At 42.1% G+C, this 19191-nt stretch overlaps 2 protein-coding genes across 8 annotated transcripts in view; one reads left to right on the top strand and one right to left on the bottom strand.

Annotated features, from left to right (window-relative positions):
- caska (calcium/calmodulin-dependent serine protein kinase a) overlaps positions 1 to 19191 on the bottom strand; it is a 515992-nt gene that overhangs the window by 201161 nt on the left and 295640 nt on the right. For all 5 annotated transcript variants that reach the window (XM_078559724.1, XM_078559725.1, XM_078559726.1 and 2 more), the window contains exon 6: positions 11866 to 11968. In XM_078559724.1, coding sequence (XP_078415850.1) covers positions 11866 to 11968 — 103 coding nt within the window. The remainder of the gene's footprint in view (positions 1 to 11865; positions 11969 to 19191) is intronic.
- LOC144691548 (putative G-protein coupled receptor 34) overlaps positions 17483 to 19191 on the top strand; it is a 59159-nt gene continuing 57450 nt past the window's right edge. For all 3 annotated transcript variants that reach the window (XM_078559733.1, XM_078559732.1, XM_078559731.1), the window contains exon 1: positions 17483 to 17653. The gene's annotated coding sequence lies outside the window, so the exon portion shown is untranslated. The remainder of the gene's footprint in view (positions 17654 to 19191) is intronic.

The following is a 19191-nucleotide window of genomic DNA, read 5'->3' as shown; positions in this document are numbered from 1 at the left end:
AATTTTCGTGTCATCTGCAAACTTACTGATCAACCCTCCTACATTCAAGTCTAAATCGATTATATAAAGCACAAATAGCAAGGGACCCAACACCGATCCCTGTGGAACCCCACTGGGCACAGGCATCCAGTCACAAAAACACCCCTCGACCATCACCCTCTGCCTAAAACAAAAGCAGAATATGGGTATGGAGTAATGAGCTTTCTAAGAGTTAAACAAAGAACTAAATATCATATGGATAGTATATGATTCTGGGAGAAAAATCCCTCGTCTCTATCACCACATCATCTTTGCATAGATTACGGCCATCCCTCGTCTCTATCACTACGTCATCTTTGCATAGATTAGGGCCATCCTACCATAGACATATCAGCAATGGCTTCCAGTATGCCTCAAAGAACACACAGAACAAAAATACACAAACGTTTGGACCTGGAAGGGCTTTTATAAGCATTATATTAAAAAATGCTCCATTAGACTACAAATTATAAGCCACTGATTTACTCGGTTAGACCATAAACATATTGACCAATTGCCTCCAAAAATGCAAAAGCTATCCGTAACTTCCGCATTCCCCAGTGTCGGATTTGGGGGGTACTCCATGAATGCAATGGGGATCTCTTTGGCAAGTTCCCAGGCAATTGCCCAGAAGTGCTAACTTCCTCTGGACAATTGTGCTGCGCTGGGAACCATCCAAAAATGCGGTTTAAAGCGCAAACTTCGATGGTTCCTCCGGGGTTATGCCAATAGTTACCCACAAAAAGTTAGAATTAAAACCACTTCTAACTTCTGGGTAACTATTGTGAAGACCCAGACCTACCCCATTGGACTCCCCCACCCCCACCCCTCCATAGGATTCCTGCCATCCCCCACCTCCACGACAACCCACCCCACTCCCAACCACTGACATCGGATGCCCCGACCTCCAGACACCTGCAACCCCCAAATCCTATCCACTTACCTTGGACACTTAACTTCCCCCGGCCTGTCAATTTCCCTGGCCCTTTAAACTTACCTGCTTTATGGCAGCAAGTGATGTAAAAAAGGGGCTGTGGCCTCCTTAAATACGCTGGATCTAGACTTCGCTGGGGCCTGCAAGGATTCTTTCGATGCAGACCCCAAGCAGCTCTGGCGAATGGAAGTGGCAACGCAAGTTGAGACCAGTTAAGTGGTCTTAAATTCTAATCTCTGTGGGCCAGCACTTTCTGGCGCTAGTCGGAAGTTATGGCCCATTATTTGAAAGCATTCATACAATGATTCCTATATCAATTTACTCTAAAAATCTGGGTACAATACACATAACATAGCAAGGAATCCAAAATGCAGAAACAAACTAAGCAAAGCATGAGTAATAAACTGATGGAAGGCACCAATTGCTTCTGTTTTTGCTATATTGTCCTTAGAAGGTTGGAAATGATGATGAACTAAATAGACAGACATCTCAAAATATTCAGAAATCACCCTAATTACTTAAGAAATTACCTAAAACTATATTCCAAAGAGTGGTGACACCTGAAGTCCATATCTGTCTACCCGCGGGATGCCAGAATAAATAATTTCAGGTAACGCATTACCAGTTGTCTCAGGTGTATCTGTCAAATTCAAAGAGAGTGTGGTTTTATTTATAAGTGATAATTAGTATTAAATAAGTAATGGGGGAACAAATAGGGCCATAGAAAATGATAAGGAATGTGCAAAATAAATTACAAGACCCATATTTACTTCTTGACATAATTTGCCATGCCGAAGGCCAACAAAAATGTCCCAAAAAATAAAAGCATAACATTCATTTGAAAACAAATGATTTGCAAGGTTATAGTATTAGCAAACTGGGCATAAACATGAGACAGCAGTGTTAAGCAGCAACTTCTTCTGCTCTATTCCCCCAACCCCCTTGTATCATGCATAGTAAACAGATAAGGCAGGGAATTTGATAAGACAACATTGGTTAAGTAATTTTTCTCATGGCTGAATCCAGGATCATCTGACTTAGTAAGGGTGGGGAATATTTCTTAAGCTCTAAATGTGTCATATATTGGGTCATTCCCCCTCACCATCCTCTGTTTTGTATTATTACAGACAGGTGTAAGATGCAGCTATAACATTAAAATCATTCCACAGAATGAGTGTACATCAACATTCTTCTACAGGACTAGATGATACGAAGTTTCAAAGTAGCATGTGCCAGCAAAGGCAAAGAACATGCTGTGAGCAGAAAAATATAAGAGGCATGTTACTAGCTAGGAGAAAGGACTAGGGGATCATAGGGGAGGATGGGAAAGCGAAGCCTAGGGAAAGAGGAGAAAGATCTGTAATTAATAGTTTACTCAATCTATGATGACCAAAATAAAGAGTTATTGATTGCAGCCATGTTGTCCTAATTAATTGAATGAGGTTCTCCCTGTTATTTTCCCTAATTTCTCCCTGTTATTGTTCTTAATTAGTAAATTCTAATGAGGTTTTTGGGCATCTGTCTTGCAAAAAGTGCAGTTTTCCCCACTAGGTTCTTTTCTCTAACACAGTGGGTGTCAAAGTTGCGTATGCGAATCTTCTTGGAGCATGGCAATTTCTTTAGGGGTACTTAAATTGTGTCATGCGGACTTTGTTTTAATACATCAATGAATGCAAATAAAGTATCTATTAGCTAGCAAATGCATTTACAACATGGTCAAAATTTTGTAATTAGTTTTTTTCGTCGTATTGTTAAAAAATGAAGCTAGAGCATTTCCCTTATTTTCAAACGTACCAATAAGACTACAGCAAATGAAGAAAATATGTACACTGTTTGCATCCAATGAACTTATAACATGGCGTCAAACTGTATGCCACTATTAGAGCTTTTCGAGTTGTACCTTCTCCATTTGTATAGGGTAAATTCCAAACATGAGAACCTAACCATTCAAAATGGCCAGATGTCTAAAAACAGGGTACATTAAAAAAAAACTACTAGCGATGAGAATGAAACTACAAGCAGTCATAATGACTGATTCCACATGAAAGCTCTGCCCTGGATAGCAAAGCGAAACAAAGAAACGTAAATATGACGAAAAATACTTTGAGATTGGATTCGTTTGGACTAGGCCTGATGAAGATCCTAAGCCATGTGGAGAGATGATTTGGAACAGTAGTTTAAAAGAGTCTCTTTTATACAGACATTTAGAAATGAAACACGGGCAATACAATGACAAACCACAAAAATTTTCTGAATGAGCAATGTCACAACTTTTGATTGGCATGAAAGTTTTATGCTCTGTTGCAGCAGATGACAAACCAAATGCTCTTGAAACATCGTACCTTGTGAGTTATAGAGTAGCAAGGTCAGAGAAGCATCATACTATAGCTGAGGAACTAATACCACCTGTGGCCGCAGGCATGGTTGACACTGTAATTGAGGGGAAAGCTAGGAAGGTCATTCAAATTATACCATTGTCAAACAACACTTTGCCCTGACACATCGATGACATGGCTGATGATGTTCTGACTCAAATAGTGAACTGAATAATTAGCAGCAATCATTTGCTCTGCAACTGGACAAGTCCACAGATGTGGAAAACCTGGCTTATCTCTTAGTTAATGTGAAGTATAATTACACAGGGTATAATTACACAAGAGGACATTTTATTTTGCAAACCACTACCCATTCGAACAACAGCTGAGATTTTCCAGCTGCTTGATAGCTTCATCACTGAACATGGAATTTTGTGGGCAAACGGTGTTGGAATCTGCACTGTTGGAGCTCACTTAATGACAGGAAGGCACAGTGGAGCGGTGACTTCTGAAAGCAGTCATCCCAAATGCAACATGGGTACAATGCAGCATATACAGATAGGCATTTGCCACTAAGAACATGCCTACCAACTTAAAGGAGATGCTGGACAATGCTGAGAGAAAAGTTAACTTTACAAAAACCCATCCCCTGAATTTGTGCATCTTTTCCACTCTATGTAATGTAATAGGAAGCAAACACATCAATCTGCTACCCCACCAGAAATTCGCTGGCTTTCTCGTGGCAAAGTGTTGAACAGGTTCTTTGAACTGCATTTTCAGGTGAAGATATTCTCCGGAGATCACCCATTCCCTCTCTGTATGTCTGCATGATGCGGCCTGGCTCTCGTGTCCAGGCTACTTGTCAGATATTTTCTCACCTAAATGAGCTAAATATAGGACATCAAAGGCTGAGCACAACAATATTCTATGCCAGGGCAAAATTGAGGACATGATTAAAAAGTGAAATTTTGGACTCGTGTGGAGGGAAACAACACTGAAATACTTCCAAGTCTGCATGAATTCTTGACAACTAATAAGCTAAACTTGCAGGACAGCATTAAAGATGACACTAAACAGCATACCACTGAACAGGCACAGCAGTTACATGATTACTTTCCCCCTCGATGGACAACACAGAGCTGGGTTCACTACCTTGTATCAAATTTGCTTGCAATTTCCATGTGATGTGAAAAGCTGACTCTAAAAGAACAAGAGAATGGCTTTGATGCCATTTGCCACAACGTACTTTTGTGAAAGAGGATTTTCGGCACTCACTGGAACGAAATTAAAGTATCGGCACCGTACGTGCGTTGAAAGCAGTTTGCAACTGAAATCATCACCCGTTTCTCTCAACTTCTTATGCTTATGCTCCAATAAACAAGCTCATCCATCACACTAATGTAAGTAAAAAAAATTATTAGACATATGTTTACCTGCAATTATAATGATTTACAAAATGTACGGTCATTAGAGTTAAAAAAGGAACTGCGTGTAGGGATACCCAAAAGGTTGGTAAATCTGAATAAAGGTATGCAACCAAAAAAGTTTGGGGGCCACTACTTTTCCTCTTCATTTCTCTGCCTGAAGGCAGGTCTGATCCACAGCCACGCAACCTCCATCATGGTTAGGGCAAAGAGGCAGGTTCTGAATCCACCCCAGCCAGAACAGGAATTGAACTCAGTGCTGTTGACACCAAACTGATCCACATTAGCTATCCTTGAGCCAACTGGCCTCCCAAGGAGTCGGAGTTGCTCTGGCAACATGCAGTTTTACAAGCATGTTGTGGTCTGGAACTATGAATAGTGATGGTAGAGACTACAATTTTCTTTCCATCACATGGCTTACCAGGAATGTCTCCTGCTCTTATCACCTGCCATTGGTGCACCACTGTTCTAACAGGAGCTAATTTATCACAGTTAGTGACTACCACTTATTTCTTAGAACTTCATTGCCCAAGAACTTCACTGCAAAATACATAACTGTAGCATGAATGATATTGGTAGAAAATATGTAAATGTTCAGTTATTTACGCATTTTTAGCTGTTGCTCATACTTCATGTTGCATCTCAACAAAGAATCAGCTGAACTTTCCTAAGACAAGCACCATTCCCTGACCAAGAGGATGAACAAGATATCTAGCACCAACTTTCTGCCAATATCATTCTTGAGCTAGCCAAGGCGATTCTACTCTGATTCCTTCACATCTTCCTATAGCAAAGTACCTTTCCTTTGCTCTGCCCTTTTCTCCAGGTTCCTCTGTTACCAAGTAGACAGTCTCACACTATAAGATTTGGTTGCCATGACTCTATTCTGCTGCTCAGTTGCTTTTTGTAGTAACCTTTTCTAGCCTACAGCCCATTCTCTGTCTATTACTGAGATTCTGACTATACTTCAATGAATTTCCAGTTTCTTTGCTGCTTTGTGGATACTGAACGGAAATCAACTTCGTTTGCAGGATCCCTTTGCAACCTCCATTGCCGCCTTGTGCAAAGACTGTATTCTCTATTGGGTTGTATTAAAAGTACCTGGCTTGCCCTATGTCTTCAGATTTCTGCTGCTCACTAAGGATATTTAAGGCTGGATTTACATCTTGGAGGTGCGAATCGGGAAATTTCCTGATGTTGCAATCCTGCCTCTGTCCGGCAGTGCCAGCCGAGATTTTCATTTGGGGGGAGGGCAAGGGATGATGCGTGGAGGAACTGGAGTTGTGCCCGTCACCTCCTGCACCAGCAAAGGGGCACAATTTGTAGCGCAAACTGAGGTGGGTCTAATCTATTGCAAGACCAATAAAAGGGCTGCCTCAGCCACCATCTTTGTGTTGCAAGAAATACAGGGAGGTCTCCGCTGAAGTTTCAATTAGTACTGGGCGTACAGGCTGAACTTTGACCTGAGTAGTTACTGCCATTGTTGATGTCATTGCTGGCTAATAGCTTGATGTCCCTGTGAAAGTTGGCCTGATTGAAGCAAACCTTAGTTATATCGCAGCCGTTGCATGTTCCCTTGACCTCTTGTTCTGCTGCTTGAGAACATCCAGTTCTGAGGAACTGCTGATCTAACTCGTCTCTGCTCTTCCCTGCAAGCGGCTACACACTTTCATTTGAACATGCAGCAGATCACAGCACAGCGCTACAAGCGTGAGCAGCCACCCAGCTGGGGGCCTGCTCCCCACACTCAAGCCTCAGCTGCCCCACACCACCCCTTTCCCTGCAACATGAAAAGAGGAAGCCAACGACTGAGCACTTCCATGGCTACCTAGCCTCACTTCATCCCAAGGCATGTGTGCCCCTCAAGGAGCTCTGGCCCCCTTGACCATTGCTGTACAGTATCAACGCATGCCATGCTTGTATTTCATCAATGACCTTCCTTCCATCATAAGGTCAGAAGTGTGGATGTTCGCTGATGATTGCACCATGTTCAGCACCATTCGCGGCTCCTCAGGTACTGAAGCAGTCCATGTTCAAATGCAGCAAGACCTGGACAATATCCAGGCTTGGGCTGACAAGTGGCAAGTAACATTTGTGCCACACAAGTGCCAGAGAATGACCATCTCCAACAAGAGAGAATCTAACCATTGCCCCTTGACATTCAATGGCATTACCATCGCTGAATCCCCCTCTATCAACATCTTGGGGGGGTTACCATTGACCAGAAACAGAACTGGAGTAGCCACATAAATAATGTGGCTACAAGAGGTCAGGGGCTAGGAATCCTGCGATGGGTAACTCGCCTCCTGACTTCCGAAAGCTTGTCCACTATCTACAAAGCACAAGTCAGGAGTGTGATGGAATACTCCCCACTTGCCTGGATGAGTGCAGCTCCCAAAACACTCAAGAAGAACTTCTTCAGTGACAATTTCATGGAAAACACACCTACTGACCCAAGTTGTTCTTCTACTCCAATACCAGAATGTTTCAGCTATCGAGCAGCTGGGTTGGCAGAGGTGGGGGTTGGCGGAGCTGGCTGCGTGGCACTGTATTTGCAAGGAAATTCTAGTCTAGTTTGATAACATGCTGAGCACTGGACATCGGACATCAGGAGGAGGGGAAGAAGTCCGAGGAAGCAGAGTCACACCAGACTAGTGCACCAGCACAGATACGTGCACTCCATGGTGGGTCCATGCATCGTGTTAGAGTATTTTCCACTGGCTAAGAAGCACAGCACTATTGTGCACGAGGAGGAGTTTGACGCAGAGACATCAGTGGACAGTCCCCCTTGGAGGGGGGAGTACTGTCACACTGCTGCTCCACTGAGGAAGGCCACCAGCATTCACAGTTTATAGCTCAGTACTTGGAGCAGCAGCTGATGTCTGGAGTTCCGCGAGGTATAGTGAGCTAATGCACTGCGAATGGAGGAGTCCATGAAGCTAATGAGCTTGACCATGGCTCAGGGATCCCATCGCATGAGCTCCACCCATGAGAGTGGCCAACATGATGGCCAGCCACATGCAAGCATCCTGAAGTGTATGAAAGATCAGTGTGATGTCCTGCACAGGGTACATGGCTCCCTCTGTGGCCTGGACCAGATGGTGCAGAACCTGGACCAGATGGGGTACATGTGGAGCTAAACACCCTGAACAGAACAGTAGCACAGGTGGCCCAATGGTGGCTGAAGGGAATGCCAGCTGCATCCTAGCAGCAGACTCCCTCAAGCCAGCAGGAAAGCACACCTAGGGCTGAGGATGTTCAAGCAGAGGATGAGGGTTCCATGCAGCTTATGGGAAACTCACCATCCTCGGCTTCCATGGCCCCACTGACAAAGGGAGCATCAGTAATGCAGCTCCCAGTGAAGATGGCTGCCCCTGCAGAAATGCACGCGGCATAGTTGCAGGAAGGGCTTCGACGACGAGGCCCATCACCACAGTCCTCACAGCCACATAACCACAGACGTGAGCAGGCTGTCTCCACCACCTGCGAGGCAACAAGGCCAGCACCTCGTAGGAGTGTACGTGTCCAGAGGGCGCCTTGATCACTGAGTGGGTCACCTTGATGTGTTATATCTGTGTTGGGAGAATAAATTGTTTCATTCACTATTAAATTAACAGGTTTATGCAATGGTCTGCATAGTATTTACAGTTCTACATCAAACAGTATTTACAACAAACAGAATTCATCAGGTGCTCACCAGTACCGTTGGCGATGGGGCCAGTAGTCCATCTATATTCAACGGCACTGTGAAAAATGTTGGCTTGATCGACCTCCATGTGAAGGCTCAGGCCTTTTCCAGTGCCGGCTTGTGTTTCATCATTATTTACTCAGGGTCCCTCACCTGAGCTGCTGCTGGATCAGTAAGTCCCTTATAACAATGGGACCCTGCATGGAACCCTCTACGTCCCCCTGCCCTTGTAGCGCCATCTCTGAGGTTTACCCTCCTCACCTTAGTCTTCTTCCTCAGATTTCCCTGGTCCTCCCCCTTTCCTTGTTCTGCTCCTCCTCCAATGATATGGGGCCTTCCTTGCACTCTACCTCCATTGGCGCCAGTCCCCCTGCTGTGCCATGTTGTGTAGCATGCAACACATGATGACCAGATGAGAGACCCTGCCAGACGTGTACTGTAGGATCCAACTAGAGTGGTCAAGGTATCATAATCTCATCTTGTGCTCTGGTATGCAGGTGGCTCTCATTGTACCACTGTTGCTTGAGCATCTCACAGGGGAGTTAAGGGTCAGCTTCTCAGCGGGTACCCCATGTCATCCAGAATCCATCCATGTACCCTGGTTTGGAGAGCTGAGGCAGGCTTGACTCCCTCAGTATAAAGTCGCCTGGCAACTGTCAAGGTGGCATGCACAGAAAGGCAGAAAGTTCTTCCTCTATTTATTTATTTGTATTTTTAATGGGATGTGGTTGCATTTGTTGCCCATCCCTAATTGCCCATGAACTGAGTGGCTTGCAAGGTCATTTCAGAGGGCAGTTAAGAATCAACCATATTGCTGTGGGCTTGGATTCACATGTAGGGCAGACAAGTAAAGATGGTAGATTTCCTTCCCTAAGGTCGGTAGTGAACCAGCTGGATCTTTATGACAATCGACAATTGTTCCATGGTCACCATTACTGAGACTAGCTTCATATGCCAGATTTTATTAATTGAATTTAAATTCCCAGCAGCTGGTATGGTGGGACTTGATCCCGTTTCCCCGAGCATTAGCCTGGAACTTTGGATTATTGGTCCAGTGACATCACCACAATGCCACCGTCTCCCCTATGGTCGCACACCAGCTGGACATTGATGGAATGGCAGCCCTTCCTGCTAAAAGGCCTATTAGGTCTGTCTGTGGGTGCCTTGATGGGAACGTGTGCAGTCAACCACAGCCTGGACCGGATGGAAGCCAGCTATTGATGGGAAACAAACTGCCCTCTTACTCTTTGGAGTTTGGATGGAGGTGGGGGGAGCATTATTTGGAAAACTGATCAAGTCAGCTACTCTTGCAAAGAGGGCATCTGTGACAATGTCAATGTAGCTGAGAGCAGCCATTTGAGAGGTCCCACAGCGGTCAGCAGTACAGCCCTGAAATGAACCTGAGGTGAAGAAGTTGAGGGCCACTGTCACACCTACAGGGCCCGTTGATGGGTGGGAACAATTCATCATTAAAGGAGGGCACAGATGTTGGTCACTACCTCCCTGGACAGTCAAAGTCTCCTCCTTCACTGGTGCTTGGACATCTCCAGGTAGGTGAGCCTGTTGCAAGAGACTCATTGCTTAGGGTATTCATAGGTCCTCCCCCTTGGCCTGGTCTCCTGAGTTACTGCCTCTTGCCATCCTGGGAACCTTCCTGGTGGTGCTTGACATAGCCGCTGCACTACCTTAATGGCCTGCAGGTGCAAGGAAGCTGCACCTATCTTCAGTGGCAGTCTTCCTTTCTTCCCTTATGTGGTTGACTGCACATGTTCCCAACAAGGCACCCACCGACAGACCTAATAGGCCTATTAACAGGGAGGGCTGCCATTCCATCAATCTCTGCAATCAACTTAACAACACACCCAATGTCATTCACTGTTCATGCGGGCTGCCAACCCAGCCCTTTTCCTGTGCAATGAAAATAGCCAGCACTAGAAATGGGGGCAAGATTTCTGGATCTGTGCTGCCACCACCACCACCACCAGTTTTTTCCCCACCCAACTCCCTTTGGCCCTGGTTGGGACTGCTAAATCTGGCCCTTAAACTCCATACTGAGCCAGTTTTGCTCTGTTCCTATTCGGTCCCATACTGTCATCGATTCTGCTTTGTCTGACTTTTGCTTTGCTGCTTGCTTTGTGTGGTTGCTAACTCTACTCATCCTTCAGAGCTATAATGTCACTCATCCCCAGACTGGGAAGGACAGACCACCACCACCACAGCAGCAGCAGTTTGTATTTACAATGTCTTTAATATAATACAACTTCCCAAGATGCTTCACAGGAGCTTTATCAAACAAAACGCCAAGCCATACAAGGAGATGCTAGGGCAGATGGCCAAAAGCTTTGTCAACGAAGTAAGGTTTTAAGGAGCATTTTAAAGGAGGAAAGAGAGGTAGAGGGGTTTAAGGCTTTGGCAGCTAAGGCACAGTTTCCAATGGCAGAGTGATGAAAACAAGGGTGCTTACGTGGTCAGAATTAGAGGAGCACAGAGATATCGGAGGATTGTAGAGCTGGAGTAAATTATAGTTATGTAACGATGAGGCCATGGAGGGGTTTGAAAACAGGTGTGAATTTTAAAATCGAGGCATTGCTTAACCAGAAGCCAATGTACGTCAACTGCTACTGGTCACCCAGTGTGCTCTTCACTTCCACAGAGCAGTTCCTTGGACTTGCTCAGCCATCTGCATTGATTCTGCAGATTTAACTTTCACCACCATGGTTTGCTGGGCTTCTCTTAGCTATTGGGTTTCACTCATGTTTCTTACTCCTTTGCTGGTGTATTGGTTCTGCTGGTGCAGATGATTAATCATCTCTGTTGGATGCCTTGGGTGGACACAGAGGTTGTTTCTCCTGGCTGGAGTATCAAGATAATGGGGCACAGCCACAGGATAAGGGGCGATCATTCAGGGCCGAGACGAGGAGAAATTTCTCCACTCAGAGGGTTGCGAATCTTTGGGACTCCCTACTCCAGAGGGTTGTGGATGCTCCATTGTTGAGTATTAAGGCAGAGAGAGATAGATTTTTGATCTCTCAGAGAATCAAGGGATATGGGGAGCAGGCAGGAAAATGGAGTTAGGCTGAAGATCAGCCATGATCGTACTGAAAGGCGGAGCAGGCTCCAGGGGGCATAAAGTCTACTCCCGCTCCTATTTCTTACGTTCTTATGTAGTATCCCTCTTTGGCTCAGTGTCAATTTTTGTCTGATTATTCTTCCTTGAAGCACTTTGGGGCGTTTTTCTACAGCAAAGGCAATATATAAATGTAAGTTGCTGTTGCAATATCGATCAGTTCTATGACAGCAAATGACATTCCAAGTTCCAATTTAATTTCAAATTCACCAAGAAATGAAAGGTAATCAACCTAAAACATTAGCTTTTGCTTCTTTCGCCACAGGTGCTGCCTGTCCTGAGCATTTCCAGCATTTTTTGTTTTCATTTCAAATTTCTGCAGTATTTTGTTTAGAAGGCACAAAAGTAACTGCGCTTACCTCCAGCAACAAGCCCAGATTCTCCTAATTGTATGGCCACTCCAAATCCACCGAGTTTCACAGGTGCTGAGTTTTCCTTCGAAGCAAGTAACACACAGTGTGGCTGTATGGGAAAGAATCAAATAGTTTGTGCATAAAGAAAACTGCTATTGACAAAAATAAAACCTCCTCTTTTGAGATTTATAGTAGAAAAAGGCTAAGCTGTTGAATTTGAAACTTCTACTTACTTCATTACTCTGAAAACCTAATAAAGTGTTTCAACTCACTATCATAACTATAGTTAAATTGAACACAGGTAGAGAAGCAGCCATATAATTTTTAATTACAAAAGAATTATGCCTTTTTACATAGTGGTATGGTTCATTTCAAAGGTTCTTTATGCTTATAAACGGAGTTCGAGTCAGTCGAGGAGCGCACTTTGTGTAGAACTTCTTCAGTGACAATTTCATGGAAATCAGCAAAAGTTTGCATTCTTTCACTCATCCCTCTATTTCCATCCATTATGTTTCAATGCTTTCACTGAAAAGTTGATTCTATGCAAAATATCAGCACTTAGGTAGTTTTGACCATAGAATACAGGAACATAGGAATACAGAGACAGATCATTAGGTGTACAATATGCATAATTGTGTGTCAGGTAAGTGAATACATAATTCAAAGGGATACACCACAGTAAGGCCCTAAAATGGCATTATACATCCAAGATTTACTTAAAACATCTAAAATACAAGCATATGAGAACCTGGTCCCCCAATGAGGGCTTAGGGATGAAAACATCCATTCCTGAACCTCTTCTTCAATTACCATTTTTCAACTATTCTCATTTAAAAAGCTGAATGCTAAGTACTGGAAGCCAAGCCGGCAATGCAATATGTTTCTGAGCTGTTTTCTTAAATGTAGAAAATCATTAAAAAAAATACATGCAGGCATTTTCTTTTTAATACAACCCAAGACTTGAGTCTAAGGCCACTAATGATTTGTAATGTGGAATATCCCTTTCTCTTGAAATACTTTCTCGTTTAGGTGCTCTGGTAAAGATTAAACAGTGTTAAGTACAAAGATAAATTCTATTGACCACTATACAAGAAAAGGGAAGTAGCATCCCAGACAAATTATACAACAAAGCTGAAGCATTTCACAATAGGATCTTGGTTCGGTTCCAACCGTTGACTAGACTCTGCAGTGGTCTTAGATTCTAGTCTCAACCCATATTTTAAAACAATGCCTGCACTTGTTTTACTTTTTAAAAAAAGCTCAGAAACATGATACTGCATTGCTGAATTGCACCACATGTGTATGCATTACAAAGGCCAAATGGACAAATACAAACTGAGATGTAGTGAGAGCTTAAAGTTACCAACATATTTCAGAAATTTACACATTGTAACAATGTACATGATGAATGATCTGCAGTAATTAAGAAAAGTGTCGTACTTGCACTGCTGCTGGGCTGACTGCCCTTTGGCTTGGTGAAAAGCTAAGCTGCAGCAGTTTAAGAATCATTGAACTCTTTCAGCTTTATATACGCTCTAATTAGAATACTGAGAGAACCTCATATATTGTAATTTTTACTGACCTGTCACGTTGCTGCATTTCGAGAGCATTTTCTAATACTGTAAACTAAAATTGGCTGCAAATTCTTCTGATTATATTTTATAAGCAAATATGACAAAATTTCTGAGATAACATGAACATTTGATAACAGAAGTATTCACACGGGCTTGTTGAGCTGCTTGTGGTATTAACCACGCTTATCAGTTTTCCCCAGTCAAGCGCAAAAAAGCCTGAGAGTCATTAGCAAACTGCTCTAGCTTGTGTCAACATTCAAAAACACACTGAAACATACAGCACCATTTGGCCCACTGTGTTTGTGGCCAGGTCTTTTGAAAGAGCTATCTAATGAGTTCCACTTCTCAGCTAATTCCCCAAGGTCCTGCAAATTTCCCCTTTTCAAGTATTTATCCAATTCCATTTTGCAAATTACTGATGAACTGCTTCCACCACCTTTTCAGGTGACACATTCCAGATTGCTTTTATGCAGTTAGTTGCTACAATCTCATTTCTCCACTGGATTTATTTTTTTGCCAATTATCTTATATCTGTGCCATCTGTCCCACCAGTGCAAACAGTTCTTCTTTATTTACTCCATCAAAATCCTATTTAACTTCGAACACTTCCTTTCCCTTAACCTCTTTGCTCTGAGGAGAACAATCTCAGGTGCTCTTGCCTGTCCACATAACTAAAGTCCCTAATTCCTGCTACAATTCTGGTAAATCTGCTGGTAAATCTACCCCCGTCCTTGGCATCCTTCTTGAAATATGGTGCCACAATATTACAACTGAAGTCTAACCAGTGATTTATAATGGTTTACCACAACTTCTATGTCTTCTGTTCATGTATAGCTGCCCCAAAAGTTCGACAATAAAGGTCTGTGCGCATCCTTCTAACTTCAGACCACAAAGGGAAGTTAGTAATGTGCACTTGGGTTTTGTCCCTATTGCCAGAACATATACACTCCAGGTGCAGTGTAAGCAGACTATCAGAAAATCAGACTGTCTGCTAAAATCCATGGAAAACGTGGACATGCAACCAAACGTGAATTGTGTGCAACCTTGCTCTTAACCACCAAAAATATCTAAATAATAGTTCTTTTGACCAATAGTGAAAACATCCATAGCCACGACACCACTCTGAAAATGGATAGTTTGGACTTAAGGTTTACTTGATATTTTTCTTTAAAAAAAATGTCCATTAGCCTTCCAGTTACTAGTGTAAGAAGTCTTTAGAGATATGGGAAATAAATTAAGTTATTTGGTACAGTCATGTTAACTTGGTGTTATGGGTATATAAAGAACACCAAGAGAGAGAATTATGCCAGACATCTGTTGCAGAATATAGGTCAGTTGAATTGAGTAAACCCAAAGCTGTGGCTATGGCCACCAGAAGGCTGCTGCGCTCTGCATAATTGTAATGCATTATTTTCAGGAGTGGAGGGATGAAAAAAAGCACCAGAATTAGCAGGCCAGTAATTGCCAAATCAGCTGATAAACAGGTAAAGCCACTAGAATCATTTCAGCCAGTGTGCGCGTGCAGGATAATATTATCAAGTTTAAACAACATCTTATTAGCATGCAAAAGGTGACATTATAGCAATATCATATGAACACAAATTAGCTCATGAAGCTGATCTCCTTCAAAGAGCAAATGATAGACTTCTGGCTTTTTAAAATAACTTCCTTCAGGAAAGCCTTCACTGGTCCTCTAAAATAATAGTGCTGAACTCCAGAATGTTTGACTAAACATACAACCTATATTTAGCGTTTTCCAGTTAGTTTGCAAAACATGGCAGTCTCATTGTTCTTGCAACTGAGGTGCAATCAAGCTGCCAAAAATACCACCTTCAAAAATTTAAGTTAAATTAGCAGACATAAATTAGGTTCCATGTTCCATAAATATTGATTTTAAAAATTTATATTTAACTACATAATTCTTCCATCCAATTCCAATATTGATATTTTTATTGGCTTGTTATTCTTTTAAAGTAAATTAAGATACAGACAAAAACCCCCCAAAATGAGTTATAACCACGACACTATTCGCCCCACCTCCCTCATTTGCCAGTTGGAGGGTCCATCTCCAACCTGGCTGAATTCAGCTAATTTAGCAGCAACTAAGTCTGGAAGTTTCCTGATCTGCATGATTCAGTTATTCAGTAGATGAACCCTGTTGGGTCACTGGAGATAAATAAACAAGCAACGTGTTAACGCAACTTAAATCTTCTTGCATTGTACTGTATTGTCAATTATAAGTAATTTGACAATAGTATGGTCAATTTCAAGGATAATATTCCAGTTTGATTCAGTGCAAACTTGTCCTTTGCGCAGATGAAATTTCTCATCTGTGTTGTCAACTTCTGGGAATTAGTTCTATGATGGTTTTGGTATGGGCATTTTTCTTCTCACTGTGGTTATGACTAGCTATCCTGGCCAAATATTTTTTCCAAAGACCTCACACTTTCTCATTTGTGTTGGCAGATTTTAATAGCTGCCACAAAACCTGGGGATGCAGGCAGTCAGATCAAAATAGAGCTGGGTCTATCAAAATGGACTGGGCCTTTCTCCATGACTTTTAGCTTAACCATGACTCAAAACAACAGTGTGTTACTTTTCATTCTGCCAGATGGAAGCAAAGACAACTCTCTTGACCTCACCTAGATAGTTAAAGGTGGAACCGTGAGGGTAATACCACTGAGCTGCACAATGGAGGAGAAGCTTTGAAGGTGGATGGCTCGGTCAAACATGTCAGAGTACTTACAAGGAGAGATGAACCGCTGCAGTCCAAGGTGGCAGCTCACCATCACCTTCTCAAGGGCAATTAAGGATGGGCAATAAATGCTGGTCTAACCAGCGAAGCCCACATCCCTTGAATGAAAAAAAGTATATTTTGGATAAAATATTGCGTAATTGTGTTAAAAATTACATGGCATTAACCCAAGAGATGCAGGGGTTCTCTGAGTAAACATCTATTTAAAAAAAAACTTATATCATACATGCTATATTTTTGGGGTTATTAAAGCTAATTTAATTCTTATACATGTTATTGACACAGCAGTTGGTAAAGGCTGAGTTATTTAAAATCCCAGAGGGAAACTTTAAACAACTGTCATAACCTATATTTTCAATTGGTATGTTTGAGATGCAACTCTGAATTCAGAAATGAAACCATCAAGCCTTCAGAGGCTTTTTATATAAATTAAATATTTATTACTTTTACAAGGTATTAAACCCATACACATCTACAAATTACTACCATAATAACTATTAAACAAATCCCCAAATTAATCACTCCTAAGATCTTCACCAAGGCAACAATAACCCATAGACTTTAAACAGACAGCAGGCAAAGAATGTTTTATCCTACAAAGTCAAAATGAGGTTCCTTTCAATTTGTTTCGTTTGCAGACAATTGTAGGCTTCCAGGCGTTTAGATATCACATGCCTCTGACTTCCATACACAAAACTCTTCTGTATATACCTAGCCTCCCCTTTGAATGCAAATTCTCATGGTATCAGCAGGCCCTTTGAACGCCACATCTTCTAACAATAAAACCCCTTTCATAGTACCAATTTTATTAGTATCATAAACATATTGCTTGGTTTCTCCTAGCTAGATGTAAGATTTTCACCCCCAGTCTTCCAATGGTTTATTCAACAAAATGCAGATGTCCCCTTTACCTAACTGTTTGGCATCTCAAAACTGCTATACATCAAAGCGCCCAGACTGGTTGGCTTTAATCCAATTAACACACACACACATTGAAACCCACAGACACAGCCGCTACTACAAATCCAATTTAAAATAATTTCCAATAACATTATATACATTAGTATCTCTTCGTGACATACCCAAGGGCACACTGATCTATTATCACTGTCTATGTAATTCCAACTCAAATTCAAGAGAGCATTATCATGGAGAAGAATTTTAATTTTACTCTAAAATACCATTTAATAGACATGGCCAGGGGAAAGGAAACAGATGCAAACAGGAAAATGTACAGCGTCAGCAGAACTACCACAGTAGAACGAAAAGCCATAAGCATTAAGTCTACTAGAAATAAAAGAGGAATAGATTTCAGCTAAGTCTCTCTATATCAAGCAGCTCGAACACTGGGCACCTCCTTACGAAAAGCTAACTTTAAGATCCTTGTGTATTGAAAAAGAAAGTTTAGTTGATTTGATAACTAGCACCGTGTCCATTTACGCACAGGATTAAGACATCTTCACAGGTATGTGATGAGCTTCATTTATATAGAACTTACTTTGAAAATTCACCATGAATTTGGATGTTTCTTGACTGTTTACTATATGAGAAACAAAAAATGCACTGCAATTTTGAAAAAAATGTATTTTTAAAAATAACAACTTACATCAAACAATCAAACTGAAATAGTTACAGATAAGTGAATTTATGAGAAACGGAACTTTCAGTGGTATTTGGAAACATTGACGGCGGGGGAGAAGGGTGCACAGTTAATAACTGGCATGGAAAAACCCTTCTCCAATTGCTCACACAGAATCTATGCAGCATTTGGTTCGAAGTTCTGAAACATTTCACATATAAATAGCAATGTACAAGATACTGAAATGAATTAAAAAAACATTCTAACAATTTGCACCAGTAAGATTACTTCATTGTATAAGAGAGGGTGGGGGGAGGGGGGGGGGTGCGATGCAGTAATTAAAAGAGGAAATCATCAGACATCCCTTCAAGAATTCTGCATGAATAGATTTGTAAGTGATATTAAATGTTTCGACAGCAGATAATCTGAGATTCTTCCCTTTTTGTTGCAACTGAGCATACAAAGAATTAATCTGTTTTAATATAGTACTTTCAATTCTCAGGATGAACCAAAACCCATCACAGCTAATTAATTTTCTTCTGAAGTGCAATAATTGGTGTTTTTACAAGGCAAATGCAGCAGCCAATTTATGCATATCAAGGTCTCTCAAAAAAAAACGAGGGCGATAAAATGACCAGTAAATTTGTTTTAATTGGAGATCAATGTTGATGAGGACACCTGAAGAACTAGCTCGCTGCTCTTTTTGAAATACTACCATGGAATGTTTTATACCCATCGAACAGACTTGGTTTGAAATTCATCTGAAGGATGGCATTTTCAACAATGCAGCACTCCTTCAATACTGCCCTGAAGCGTCAGCCTAAGTTAATTTATCCAAATTTTGAAGTACAAATTGAATGCACAAGTTGAATTAGAGTTGAGGTAAAACCACCGAGCCAAATTATCAAATATAAATATGTTCGAGTAAAAAAACAGATGAGTTCTTTGAGTAGGATTGGTGCACTGTATCGAATTTTCATGAGCTTGAGACAATATGGTGGGTTTTCATGGATTCGGGGAGACTTTGGGGAAGGTGAAAATGGCAGCTGGAATCTGATTCTGGAATTCCTGGCCCATTCCTGGGGTTTCTGATTTTTAGGGGTGTCTTTAAAGGTGCCAGCTAGTTTGGATTGTGAGCGCACACCCTGCACTCCAGACCTGGCCAGCTCCTTTGCGGGATAGGCACGTCCTAGTCCTCCGCAGTTTTCATGGAGTCAGGTCAACTTTTCCAAGAGTCATGGAGCACAGCAACTCAAGAGGTGTCATGAACCATAGTCTGCATGAGGGAACCTTTTGAAAGCCAAGTTCATGCCCTCCCCCCAGCCAAAGTGTGCCCCCCCCATCCACCCCCTTTGGCCCCTCATTCCCCCATGCCATTCTTAGCAGAGAGCCCAGTCATCCATTAGAGTGCTGAAACACCTGAG

Source organism: Cetorhinus maximus, chromosome 16, assembly GCF_964194155.1.
Source record: "Cetorhinus maximus chromosome 16, sCetMax3.hap1.1, whole genome shotgun sequence".
Taxonomy (NCBI): domain Eukaryota; kingdom Metazoa; phylum Chordata; class Chondrichthyes; order Lamniformes; family Cetorhinidae; genus Cetorhinus; species Cetorhinus maximus.
This window is presented reverse-complemented; position numbering and strand designations above follow the sequence as displayed.